The sequence below is a fragment of the Rhipicephalus microplus genome, chromosome 2, assembly GCF_043290135.1.
Source record: "Rhipicephalus microplus isolate Deutch F79 chromosome 2, USDA_Rmic, whole genome shotgun sequence".
NCBI lineage: Eukaryota > Metazoa > Arthropoda > Arachnida > Ixodida > Ixodidae > Rhipicephalus > Rhipicephalus microplus.
The window spans coordinates 297,069,577-297,084,163 of NC_134701.1; the positions used below are offsets into that span (position 1 = coordinate 297,069,577).

General features: G+C 46.5%; 1 protein-coding gene across 1 annotated transcript in view; it reads right to left on the reverse strand.

The window, feature by feature from the left end:
* Positions 1-676: 676 nt before the first annotated feature.
* The window catches only part of LOC142795486 (CD151 antigen-like), a 60,708-nt gene continuing 46,797 nt past the window's right edge, over positions 677-14,587 (reverse strand). The window contains exons 3-5 of the mRNA XM_075886064.1: positions 14,100-14,198; positions 5,225-5,410; positions 677-760 (exon numbers count right to left, since the gene is read on the reverse strand). Of these exons, the coding sequence (XP_075742179.1) occupies positions 677-760; positions 5,225-5,410; positions 14,100-14,198 (369 nt within the window). The remainder of the gene's footprint in view (positions 761-5,224; positions 5,411-14,099; positions 14,199-14,587) is intronic.

The following is a 14,587-nucleotide window of genomic DNA, read 5'->3' on the forward strand; positions in this document are numbered from 1 at the left end:
AGCGAAGGTGCTTGTCCACCAGGGGACTCTCTCTGGGCCTCCGCTTGACCAATAGCTTGTTCCCGTTCTTCGGCGCGTGCTCCAACAGGCGTCGATTGTGATACCGCAGTTTACTGCAATGTACAAGGTACGCTTTTAAAATTCGCTGCGTTGCTTGTATGATGTCTCTACTGCTGGCGAGTGCGCAAATGCCGTAGAACCGTGCAGCAGACGTTCTTTTATGGAAGCGAAGGTGCTTGTTCATCAGGGGACTCTCTCTGGGCCTCCGCTTGACCAACAGCTTGTTCCCGTTCTTCGGCGCGTGCTCCAACAGGCGTCGATTGTGATACCGCAGTTTTCTGCAATGTACAAGGTACGCTTTTAAAATTCGCTGCGTTGCCTCGATGATGTCTGTACTGCTGCCGAGTGCGCAAAATGGTTAAATGCAATAACAGTAGACCAGACATACCCCATACCGAACTTGGAAGAAAGGGTGGAGACTGTATCTAACTGGATGTACATTTCTACTTTAGACATTGTTAGAGGTTATTGACAAGTCCCTTTAACCGAGTGCACGAGCCGCTACGCTGCTTTCATTTCCCCCATGGGAACATTTCGTCCGGTAGTATTAAGGTTTGGCTTGAAGAACGCTCCGTATTGTTTTTCTGCCCTAATGGATAGAGTTTTACATGGGCTGTCAGACTTCGCGCTTCCCTACCTGAATGATGTAGCTGTGTTCTCCAATACCTAGGAAGAACACATCAAACATCTTCAGATCGTGCTGGAAAGATTGCAGGAGGCAGGGCTCACAGTACGGGTGGAAAAAACTCATTTTGGTCGCTCTGAAGTCAGCTATTTGGGACATGTTGTCGGGCGCGGCCAACGGAGGCCGTCGGAGCTGAAGGTAGCCGCTGTAGTTAACTACCGCCGTCCGTCTACGAAGACCGCGGTGCGGCCGTTTCTAGGCTTAGCTGGGTATTATCAACATTAAATAAAAGATTACTCTAATCTGGCTAGTGCTCTAACTGACGTCCTCCGAAAAAACGGAACCTGTGAACGTCGTATGAGATACCAAGAAAGAACTCGCGTTTCAAAAGCTAAGGGAGGAGGAGGGATAAATGAGGAAGGACAGGGAGGTTAGTCAAAAGCCAAAACAGGCATAGAGTGAAGGACGTGTGCTCATGGCACCCGATTTCACAAAAGGCTTCGTCATCCAGTGTGACCCCAGTGACCGTGGCCTGGGGGCAGTACTGTGCCATGAAGATATTGAAGGGAACGAACGGCCAGTCTTGTACTTGAGTCGTAAACTCAGTAGCAGGGAGCAAGTGTACAGCAACAGCACTTCCGAGAAGGAATGTGCTTGTCTTGTATAGCCAATTCATCGATTGGCATGCTACGTCCCCGGGTCGCGCTTCGTCGTAGAAATCGATCATGGCCCTTTAACTTGGCTCAACAAAATGTCCTCAAAGGATGGCCGTCTCCTCCGCTGGAGCATGTCAGCTCAGCAACACAATTTTGAAATTCCCTATAAGAAGGGCAAACTGCATGCTAATTCCGATGGTCTTAGTCGTTCCTTCTGAGCTGTGGCAGCATTCTCAGGAAAAAAATAATGTACTGCTACGTATTTTTTTATGTGCTTACGCTTTTCAGATATTTTTGTCTGTGTGTGTATCATGCACAGTGTGTTACCACTCAGCGAGAGTGTTCAGGAGGATTAGTGAAACGTGAGAGTTTCCATTGGCTTCCTTGATTGCTCACTTCTCTTCCCCGAGTAGCTATAGCGCAATTGTAATTATTGTATCCTCTCGACGTTGTTGTTGTAGCAACAACCGAAATTGAGGTCTGTTTTGGCTTGTCGCCATGTGATACGCACTTCTCCCTGTTGAAGTTGAGTGCCGAAATGAATCATCAGGTTTTCTTTTGTCTGGTTTAGTATTACATCTGGTTTGGCATTGCGAGGGGTGTGCTGAAGGCGCTTGCAGCGTTAGGTGTGGTCTCACAATGGTTGTCTTGTCGAGTTCGTCGTATCCACAGGATGGCCGAGTCTGTGCAAGAGGCTTGATCGTGGGGAATGCCTGCGGAGACGATGGCGGTCCGGAGGGCTTCGCAACGAGAACCAGGAAGAAGCCAGGTGTCCGACCGCATCAATTCAGCCGAGCCACGTGTGGCAGCTCGTCCTCGTGATGCATCGTTTGGTGGCGGGGGTGCTGTTATGCTGGGAGCGACATTCCAGGGCGGCTTAAAATTTGCTGTTATGCCGGAAGCGACATTCCAGGGCGGCTTAAAATTACAATGGTGGTGCGGTGAGTCTGCTGGGGCCAGGAACCTAAAAACCCTTTCAACCTGACTACCCGGAGGGACCTTTGAAGCCTATGCTTCCGCCTCCTCCTTTGGGTGGTGCACCGAACAATGGGCCTCGCATCTGGACTTGCGCCAAGAGCACGCTTTCTACATTCCTGGGCCAGCGACCGCGCCTTGGTGCATTGTGTTCGGGGCTTGCAAGGAGCTAGCTGAGCCAGTGGTGCCGTATTGCTCTTCCCTGTGCCCCCGGGTGTGCGTGTCCTTGCACTTTTCTAGAAACTGGTTTGGCGCACTAGTCTGCAGAAGCTCGGAGTGGAGGAGGACAATCCTATTGGAGGGACCTGAACTGACTTGTCTTACCTCGCAGTGAATCCTGGGAAGGCAGTGTAGAAAAACACGAGCACAGAGACGTTCGGGTGTGCTTCACCTGTTCCATGCTGTTCTACGCTACTCTCAACATGTAAATATTGTACATAAACGTTTTTTTCTCATCTACGCCGGCTCCTCGACTCGTCTTCTCTCGGCACTCGGACGGCTCCAGCCGGGACCACGCTACCCAAGGTCGCCACAGTCACGGACGTGGTGGCATGTCCCGACACCTCCTTTCTTACAAGGGGCATCGGCTCCTCAGGACAATTTCAGAATAAAGTTTGTTGATGATTGATTGATATGTGGGGTTTAACGTCCCAAAACCACTATATGATTATGAGAGACGCCGTAGTGGAGGGCTCCGGAAATTTAGACCACCTGGGGTTCTTTAACGTGCACCCAAATCTGAGCACACGGGCCTACAACATTTCCGCCTCCATCGGAAATGCAGCCGCCGCAGCCGGGATTCGAACCCACGCCCTGCGGGTCAGCAGCCGAGTACCTTAGCCACTAGACCACCGCGGCGGGGCAGAATAAAGTTTGTTGACTAACTGACTCGTAAGCCACGTCTCTGTTATAGCAGTGAAGTCGAGTTTGAGGCACAGAAGCATTGATTCATTAGCATCCATTTTCTTGACAATTGCGGTGAGCATTTCAACTGGTGAAGCTTACTTCTCTCGTCATGTGCTTTGCCTCGATGCAGCGTTTTACTGGTTTATCGGATGGGTGGATCCATCGTTAGAAGGGTCTGCCTTATTTTTAGCATCTCCCCAGTGACAAAACTCTCCATTTAATCGCAATTTGCCAACAACCAGAGATACCCTATACTCTTTAGCGAAGTGTACTTCTAATGTCACGTACGGGAGCTCTGAAGTATTCCCCTATTCTGTAATTAGCTTAAGACAGTTTTTCAAGACTATGGCGTGGGAGTCAAGCAACCTCAAAATGATCGGCCTCGGTTTTTTACTAGGTTTACCTATTCTATGGATTATTTCTATCTTAACATTATCGAACTTGAGTATGTTCGTCAGAATTTCTTCTTAACATTATCGAGCTTGAGTATGTTCGTCAGAATTTCTTCTTTAACACATGTCTCAAGCTGCCCCACCACGGTGGTCTAGTGGCTAAGGTACTCGGCTGCAGGCTCACAGGTCGAGGGATTAAATCCCGGCTGGAGCAGCTGCATTTCCGATGGAGGCGGAAATGTTGTAGGCTCGTGTGCTCAGATTTGGGTGCACGTTAAAGAACCCTAGGTGGTCGAAATTTCCGGAGCCCTTCACTACGGCGTTTCTCATAACCATATGGTGGTTTTGGGACGTTAGACACCATATATCAATCAATCAATCAATCAACATGTCTCCAGCTGCTCACCAGTTTCGTCAGCGTTTTCTTCTACACCATATTATTATGCCTTGTGCTAATATCCACCACGTTCATTACAACCAACCCAATCAATGCCATGTTCAATAAAAATTCACCGATCAGCCGAAAACTTTTCAATCTTGTTTATTAAGCCCAGGCTCATTATTAACCTCAACACTGAAACCAGTCTTACGCAGTCGTCACTTTGGAGCAGACCAAGCACACTGAGTAGACGTGCCACAATAAAACCTTGAAAAATCTAGCTGATCGCGCGCTCCTCTGTGGCTCCAGCCTTGCAAAGCAGGACAAGTTGACTAAACTGTTTTATGTGCATAGAAGATGCTGCTTAGCCTCCACTGCATGAAACGGTTGGCAATCGCCACGAGTTCATCAGTAGCCTTTTAGAAATCAACAAGCTTGTATCCGAGATGACCCGTCAATCACCTTTATAAAGAACGCCTGTGGTGAAGATCGGGTACGCCCACAGCGTTTGCTCTTGCCGAGAAGCAGTGCTCACGTCTCATCGCTAATGAGCGGCACCATTATTTTATAAGAAGTACAGGTTTCATCACTACATGGCTAACACGTATTGCATTCAGTTTCACGGCGCACACGACGTACCACTCATAGCCGCCATGATGCGAGCTCCCCTGCTGATAAGACATCCGCATATTTATCTGCAATATTCGATAGAAGCAAAACGTGCTGCACGAGAGTGCTGCGTGTGTATCCTTAAATTATTGCTTTCGAGAAAGGATCGAAATGTTCATGTTCCAGTGAAACGAAAAAGTGTCCCTGACGAAGAGAAGCGCCCACGAGCACGCCTATAGGGTCTGCAATGTTGAGTTTGCAAGAAGGTAACCCGACAATCCCGCTCGCATCATTGCACTTCGATGACAGTGTCATGGCGCTGACGCTTTCGCACGTGACAATCCTTTGAAAACTATGCCGCAGATGCGTATGTGCTAATTTATGTAACCATTTTTATAACGCTGCAACCGCGCGCTCTCATCGTGTCATGGCGGAAGCGACCAAACTCGAGAAGTGGGTGTCCAAACACGTCATCTTTTGGAATCGACATGCCGAAAGCACCCTGAGTGCATTTTCGCTCAAACAAGCTCGCCGATGTCACTCGTGCAAACCATCCTTGGCACACCATGTCATATCCCGCAAGTCGGGCTCGCGCGCCGGGCCAGTGTGGGTGGGAGCGTACCTTGCTGTGTCTGTCATCTCCATTCTGGCACAGGGTCTCATTGAGAGGCTGCGGGTTCTTGTGTGCGTCCGGCTCGTCACGAAGCCGGCAGCACGTCTTGCTCACGTTGTCGCCACGGCCGATGCCCTCCACCTTCCACACGCTCTCCGCGTAATCGGCCGGCCCGGATACGCCACAGCACAGCATCTGCGTATTCACGGCCCCAAGAGGCGAATCTATAGCTCATATTCAAATTGGGTGCACGTTAAAGAACCCCAGGTGGTCGAAATTTCCGGAGCCTTCCACTACGGCGTCTCTCATATTCATATGGTGGTTTTGGGACGTTAAACCCCACATATCAATCAATCAATCAATCAATCAATTTTCGGAGTGTTATTTACATAATGCTTTATAAGAACTACTCGATTGTTTTCACAGTACTGGCACTTTGCAATACCAAATGAGGATTATTTCGTGACATACATATCGCCATCCGCTACGGCCCGCAAAGAAAAAAACGAAAAAAATACAGGCAGATCCCACGTAACTTGGGAATCAATGCTATGCAAGGTGACTCTTGTAATTTTTTCTTAAGGGAAACAGTATGGAGGGGCGCTAAATATATCCGAGAAATCGGATAGTCAACACTGGAACCAGCATTGGCGTTTCACGAATATTTGGCTCTTCTTGCAAATTATTTCGAAGAACTGGTATGACTGTGTAGTAGAATACTCGGTTTCCATGCAGATTACTTGCCTTCGATTCCTCTGCTAGGACACAAACGTTTGTTATTTTCATTCGTATGGTCAATGTTGCCAATGCCAGCTTAACGCTCACGCGCTAAAAAGAGGTGTGGCGAGAAAGGTTTCATAGCGTACGTGACGGGATTGTGAAATCATTCATCTCAGGACCAGAGAGTCATATTCATGAAACCATTTTACGCGCCCACACTAATTTTGGATTACCCTAAGTTAAGGGGTTGATCGTGAGGGCACCCAGATGTAGGCGATTTGATAGATAGATAGATAGATAGATAGATAGATAGATAGATAGATAGATAGATAGATAGATAGATAGATAGATAGATAGATAGATAGATAGATAGATAGATAGATAGATAGATAGATAGATAGATAGATAGATAGATAGATAGATAGATAGATAGATAGATAGATAGATAGATAGATAGATAGATAGATAGATGCTGAAAGTGGTTGCTGTACGCAAAGAAATTAATTTCAAAAAGCATTGACAGTATAACCACCAGATTTATTTTTAAAAACGTGCTTTCTTCTTGAGCCTGAGCAAGAATTATCATAGAAGACCCAAAAACCTTCACCTCTTAGCCTGCATTCCATTAGGATTCGAGTCAAAACAAAGAATGATAACATGCCAATGAACAATCTGACACTCGCCGCATATGATACCCAAAACGTTGTTGGAAAGGGAGTGCGACGTTGAAATGGGAGAAACACTGTTTGAATGAAATTTGAAAGGATATTTTCAGTTTTTCAGATAAATATTGATATTTGAAATTATGCCTAAACGGCGATTTTGTTCCCGACGCCGTTCACCCTAATCCGAAAAGATAGTTCGATGGAGTCACTCTGAGAATGCTTTTCTCATACGACAGCCTTCGGATTCAGTCTTCTGTCTGCTCTCTTGATCTTACTTTTTCATTCAGGAAACCGCTCTGGATCCGTTTGTGCGGGGAACAAGACGCCTTTTCCTTGTTCGACCGATAACTTTTTTGACACGGCGGCACAATACACGTCCTTTCTTTGCATTGCCGCTTAGCTTTTAATCCTCAGGGTGTTGCAGTGTACATATGACGCCGTAGAACTTCACAGTAAATCAGATGGTAGCTGTAACACACTGATTTTAAACGCGGTGAGGACTCTGGCAGCAACAGGGCGAGATGAATTTCGCGTGTTCGTGCACCCTCTCGACACGCAGCGCCACTTGTGGTACCTGAGTGCAGTCATCACATGCGTGGCCACCCTCTCTCGTACGGAATGCACACGCTCAGCACACTAGGCAGTATATTTCAAGGCACTGTAGCTCAAGCGTTTGTCTCATAGCATCCGTCGAAATCAGAAAGAGCCCTGCGACCCGCACCTGGCTCGTGTGTACGTAATAGCGCGGTGCTTTCTTCTGTACGCGATCCTCGAGAAACATCGCGGCCGGGCTACAGTTGTGACACGACGCGCTTAGCGCTTTCACTACAAAGTTCAATCACACAGGCCGAAGAATGGCACCTTTAGCCCCATTTCTGCGTCCCATTTGTGACGCTCATCCTTCTATCACGCGTAATTCTCTGATTATGCTTAGGCGGTTAATTCAATGTTTATTCAATTCACGATAAATGTTAGTCGTCGGGGTGGAGATGTACAAAGCGTCAACGAGGATACATCCACGCTGAACACTGCTATAGCTGCCAAACATGAAAAATACTTCCTGCGAATCCTCCTTTATCAGCGTACAGTAAATATTCAATTACCTCTGTAAAAGCACATTCTATTTTTGTGTTTTACAGATTTATATAACGAAGGAATCAACCATATGTTTTGAATGAATATTGCACCTATAATATCCTATTAAATTATTATACTTTCTTGCATATATTCAGGCTTCTGTGGATTAGAATTTCTCTTGTTTGCTAATAGTAAAGTGCTTCTGGTGCTTGCAATTATTATCATAATTGCTATTATTATATCACTCTTATTATCAACTTCTTATAACTTTTATATTTCAAAAGTGTATAATTTCTAGTGCTGGCAGCGTAGTGAATTATTTACAATCATTTGTATTGGCAACTATTGAAGGGCGCCCAGGCACCTTTATAAGTACGAAAACACAAACGAAGTAAATAAAGTTTTTCTTTCAAAAAATGTTGGCGAATAAAACAAGAAACGACCCCTCATTGCTTCCTTTCGAAGTTGTCGTTAGCTGTATATGATTGGTCTAAACTTGCTGAGTAATGCACACAGCATGAGCATCAGCATGAGGCAAGCGGGAAGAGCCAAGAACCCAAGCGTTGGTGATGCTGCTTGCCAACGATGCATATTCTTCACAATTTGACCCCGCTGAAAAAGAGCCATTTTGGTGACCTGAGAGTCTGGAGGCCGAGGGCTATGGTAAGACTTGAGGCGGTCCACGTGGACGATGTCACGTCCAGGCCGGCGCATGTCATCAGATGGCCAATTCGGCTCAATTAGAAAATCCACCCGGGAGGTTTCCTCCAAAAAGCGGTAAGCGGTAAGGGCCCTTGTACTTTGGCATGAGTTAGAAGAAAGGCCAGGGCTTTGGTGTGGAACAGCCAGCTATACAAGAGATCTCGGGGAATAGCTGTGGCTTCGTGGAGAGTCAACATTGATTTCCTTCGGCGCTGTTCTTGTGACGTGAAGGTGCGCGCAATTTCACGGCACTCTTCCACTTGTCGGGCAGCTTCGGACACAGGAGGGCATTTGTATGCGTTAGGACGGTATGGAAGGAGAGCGCCAATAGTGTGGGAAAGTTCGTATTCATATAGGAGAAATAAAAGTGCAAATGCGGTGGTTGACTGTGCCGAGGTGTTTTATACGAACGTGATGACTGGAGCAGTGCGGTCCCAGTTAGCATGATCAGGTGTCACATACATCGCAAGAATATCGCCGAGGGTGCGGTACATTTCTCTGTGGGCCCATAAGTTTGTGGCTGGTATTCAGTGGTCTTGGGATGAAAAACATGGCATTCGTAAAGTAGACCTTCGACAACTTCTGAGAAAAAGGCTCGACCTCGGTCACTGAGTAGTTATTGAGGTGCACCATGTCAAAGTATGAAGTGACAGAGGATGAAAGACGTTACGTCTCGCACAGTGGCACTTTGAAGGGCGGCGGTTTCAGCGTACCGTGTTAAATGGTCCTCAGTGACTATGATCCATCGATTGCCATCGATGTTATCCGTGGTGGGCCATAAAGAACCCATTTCGACCTGATGTAAAGGTTTGGCAGGGCACGGAAGCGGCTGAAGCGCACAGGGCGAGAGGGAAGGTGACGATTTACGGCGGAGAAAGTCAAGGAAGCACATGACGAATTCGCGAACAAAATTATAAATTCTGAGCCAAAATATGTGTGATGGCAAATAGGTTCGTAAGTTTGGGAAGCGCCGGCATAGCCACGCTGCTGCTTCGTTTCCGACGCAACAAGATAGCAATGAATGCTGATGTTGAGAAGGCGTTCCTTCAAATTGGCCTGCAAGAACACGACAGAGATGCACTTCGCTTCTTGTGGTTCAAGACTTCACCTCAAGTGGACAGCGCACTGCCGGAAACAGAAGTTTGGAGAATGACGAGAGTGCCCTTTGGAGCTACTTCATGTCCTTTCCTTTTGACTGCAACCTTAAAGCACCACTTCAGGTTCGAAGAGAATCGCTTTCTTTGACAGCCCGGCTATTGCAAGACTCCATATATATGGATGACCTTCTTATTGGCGCTGACAACTTTGAACAAGCTGTTCAAATGCATAAAGAGATAATTGAAATCTTCAAAGATGCTTCAATGAACATTCGTAAATGGGCCAGCAACGACCCCGTTGTATCTGCCGTGTTCGTACAAGGAATCACGTTTTCCGAAAAATCACTTTGCTCACCTTCTGGACCTCTGAAAGTCCTGGGACTTTATTGGAACAAACGGACGGATACCTTTTCGTTTAGGCCCCAGGATATTCTACAGTTTATGGAGGAGCATCGAATTACCAAACGCTTTGTGCTCCAAGCTGTTGCAAGGATCTACAACCCTTTGGGGTTTCGTCACCCTTTATAGTAAGGGCGAAAATCTTCCTACAAGATCTCTGGAGGGAAAACCTCGGCTGGGATGACACCATGCCAATGAAGCTGTCAGCTGTCTGGAAAAAATGGAGCAAGGAGGTAGCCATGCTACATGAGATCAGTATTCCCAGGTTCCTCGCAGCGGGCAGCGAAGGCGCTTGTCAAAAGGCAGAACTGCACATCTTTTCCGACGCTAGTGAGTCAGCATACGGTGCTGTATCCTACCTTCGTACCGTCGACTCAAGTGGTACCGTCCACACTATACTATTAATGGCAAAGACAAGAGTTGCACTGTTAAAGACGGTTACCTTGGCGAGGCTGGAATTAATGTCAGCTTTACTTGCAGCCCGCTTATATGCCTACATCATCAAGAACTGCGACCTGGGCATTGGTGAAGTAACATTTTGGTCAGATTCCCAGATTACCCTTTGCTGGATTTACAAGGTCCCCGTTTCTAGGAAACCATTCGTACGGAACAGGACGCAGGAGATCAGAAATTTGACAGAATATTCTCGATGGAGATTTTGTCCCGGAAAAGAAAACCCTGCAGATTTGCTCACTCGAGGCTTGACTGTACACAAACTGAGTAAATCACAGTTGTGGTGCTATGGATTCGGATGGCTTGCCATGTCTCATACATTTTGGCCTGAATTTAGGGGAAACCTTGACCTCGAGAACGGAAAACTCGAGGCAGCTGAGATGGGGCCAGAAATCAATATCCACGCTGTTAACACGAGAACATCGATGCCAACGCTGATTGATAACGAACGATTCAGCAGCCTCACAAAAGTTGTAAGAGTAAAGGTATGGGTTTTCCGTTATGTTAAAAAGTTGAGAAAGGAAAGCCATAGGTTCGAGGAGCTGTCTGCTGAAGAAATTCAACAGGCGGAGTGCTACTTGATTCGCGTAGAACAGAGAGCTCACTTTGGTAACGAAGCCAACTGCGTCGCAAACGAGAATCCGATTCCTTCCAAAAGTCCAGTTGGCCAATTAAGATTGTTTCTCGACAACAACGGGCTGCTTCTGGAACAAGGAAAAGTTCAGATTACGGACGTCTTGTACGGTTCTCGCCATCCAATTCTCCTACCGAAAGACTGTCACCTCGTTACTTTAATCATCAATCATGCTCACGAAAAAGTCAGGACGAAACAGCAGGACGAAAACGGATGCTTGCTTTGTTGGTCTCGGATGAGGTGTGCGGCTCTATGCCGTGAATAACACCTTTTTTGGTTCCTTCACCTGCCGTAACATATACGTTGACCGAGTGTGGTCTTCCATTAATATTCAAAGACGTGACACCTGTCATCCGAGTCGACGCTAGTGCTATGTTGGAGCCCGGTCGGATGCGGAGAATAAATTAATCCCAACTGATCATTCCTTGGCAAGCATCCGCTATAGCGTCAGAGATCGCTTGGGAGATCACATTTTTCAGAGTTCCTGGTGAGGTCAAAAGACATTTTTCAGATCGTCTTTGGGTAGTGCGGGAGTTCTCCGTCTTGTAGGTCGGCCCCAGTGCTTAGGCTATTTTTTTTGTGGGAAGTCTGCGTAACCACGGCAAGGCTAGGGTTGTCGTCTTCGGGAGAGCGTCTCCCGGCGTCGCCGCCGCTTTGCCGCGGCTCCTCTGCTTGATGCTAGAGGTAGCGATGCCTCCCCAAGGGTGGAAAAAGCAATGTCCGTAAAAACATGACGTAAGGCTTTGATTTCCGTGAAACGGATATTCACCAATACTGGAGCACGTCATTTACACGCTCATAGCAAATTATGAAGGGTTCGAGGGGGTGGACCTCGCAGAAAATACGAAAACATACGGAGCTCGATGTGCACGCGTCTGCACTCATCGGTGTCCCAGCAGCGTCTCTTTAGCGAGAAATACTCTAACCAATCAGTGGCCGTTGAAAATTGCCAGGTAGCAGCGCGACAACTCAATCGAGTTTATGAAGCTGGGGAATTTCAATGGCCCTCAACTCGACGGCCTTTCAGAAGAGTCAGACATCAGTATTCATCTGTTTAACGTTGAGAGTTTTAGCGAAACGGGGAACCAAGCGCAACGCACATTTTCAGTTTTAGCCAAGCGTCGTTCGGTCAACGCTATCGTGATGCCACCGGTGCATGAAACTTGTTTTAAATGAAAATAAACACAGTTTTTGCAGGAAGACTGAAAATTCTGTTTTAAAAGCGTGTACATTTTATTTACTGTTTGACACGTGAGCAATAATTTCTTTTTTTTAACCTTCACATAAACCTGGACTGCAATCGAAGTCTTCAAGGCAGCCCAAACACGTTTCAAACACCCCGTTCTGAGGCAGCGCGTTCACCGCGTTGTCTTGTGGCAAATCAAATTGAAAAGCTTTGCTTAACAGGTGGAAGAATGGCCGATTTCAAATACTAAATTTTTACTATTTTTATTGAAAATTGCTTCCGATTGAAGATTCGTGATGTCCCTTTGAGAGAAATACCAAAGAAGCATTTCTAGACGCTTCTGTATGGTCCAAAGTGTCAGCTCTAGATCGTTTCGGGGAACTCCAGCCCACACGCGCCGATTTTTGAAGGGATTGGCTGCAACCACTTCTAAGAAGAGGTACAGATCCTTGTGTGCCTTGAACTGCCGTCGGTGCTTGCGTGTTTGCCGAGCAACCACTGCGTTTCCCGAGCAGCGTAGACTCGCAGCACAGGAGGCTGCCATTTTGGTCGTTTCTTTTCGCGTCAAGTGATTCTTTACTCGCTACCATGCTCGCTACAAAGATCCGTTCGCACGCTCAGCCATAGAGTTTCCCAAAATTAACTAAACGGCACTCTGGTACTGCGATCGCTCAGCAACCATGGGAATGATGGGTAGTACACACATTTGCCTAGTCCTCGCACTTGCGGGCGGCAAATAGTACTTGCGGCTTCGTTTATTGCTAGTTACGGTTTTGTTTTGAAAGAAAAAAAAACCAACCCTTTTGAACGTAAGGACTTGATTCAAAATTGTAAGCCTAAAGAAATAAGGTTGTAAAGCGAAGTGAACATTTGCTAGTTTATGTTTTCGTGAAAAAACAGCTTCAAGCCACACGAACACACACGGAGCCAAAAACAGGCCAGAAGTACGAAAATTAGACAAATGTGTGTACTACCCATCATTCCCATGCTCGCTGAAGCGCCTTCTGTTGCAGCTTCCATAGACACAAGCGCCAGAGTTCCCTCTAGTGTATATTGAGAAACTCATGTGCTCAGCACCTGACCGTATAGCGCATGCGTAGTGGCACAACCACCGGCTGGCGGAGTGGAGCGGGAGGCAAAATACGGCCAGCTAGAAGTCCTTATTGGCAATGACTCAGTGAGATTTTCTACGGACAACAGCCGTTTGTATCATTTTACTAACAGCTTCGCTGTTTAAACGAAACTACGTAGTGAGATGTCGAAAGCTATGCCCACGTTGCACGCCACGCGACAGGCGATTACAAATATCAAGCAAGTGCGGCGGTGTAATGTTTGCCCATGGAGACCTATAAACGGGCTGTTTTTCAGGACTGAGTGAGTTTCTAACAAATGCAAATACTAAAAGTAGGACTGAGAATTACAACTTGTGAAAAGCGTGAATAGTTATGTGTGACTGATCACATACACACAATAAAGGAAAACAATTGCAGTGACCTTTAGGAGATGAAAAGTGTTCATTCAATTACAAGAACAGTATATATTCCTCAATATGCACTATTTCGATTATATATAATCAGTTTCGTAAAAGCGTAGCGATCATGAATATATTTTCCACTTTCATCCTGAAAAAAAAATCCAAATTTCGTACTGTCATATTTCACCGTTGCTGGAAGCCTGCGTCTCCCTCGACGACAGATATTACCTTCTGCATTTAAGATTTTTCGATCAAAGCGTCTCTGTGAGGGGGTCTCTTTTCTATCTGTAGCATGTATTTATGCTTTTGTTTTTCTTCATTCATTCCTGACGTTTTGCACTCTCGCATATCTGTTTAGCCTATGTCCTGCTTTTTAATATAGCGACAACAAAGGCTTCAATATACATTAGGTACCGTACAGTCCTTGGTTACTGTGACAATCATGACGCCACCGAGCCGTCCTGTGATTATGCATACCTTGGCCTGCGCCCAGTCGAAAGCAGTGGTCACGTGAGTCTTTTTCCCGTATTCTGTCTTGAGTGATTCATTCAGGTTGTCCTTCATATCCAATATTATCTGAAAGAAAAGGAGTTCCATCAGTTCTGCGTAAGTACCTACAGACATCTTGGGAAAAAGGCACTATCTTCTAAACAAAGTACACAAATCTTTTTTTTTGTCATCTGCACTACAAAAAAACGAGCGAGAATGAGACGGGTGGCGGTGCTTCTCGAGGGCAGCGATTTCGTTCTTAGAAAAAGCTTGGAGTTACTGTATATGCTACCTTTAGGTAGCACAAGCGAACTGCAAATTAAAGGGCTCGTTTTCTTTGTTACAGACAATAGTAATGAGAACTAACCCGCAAGGTAGCACTATGTCGCGTCTGTAGGCACCGCACACCGAGCAGAGGGAGCTGTGTTCCTCGTCCTGCCCCGTCCCAAATTCGCTGACATTGGCCGTAAGGAGCA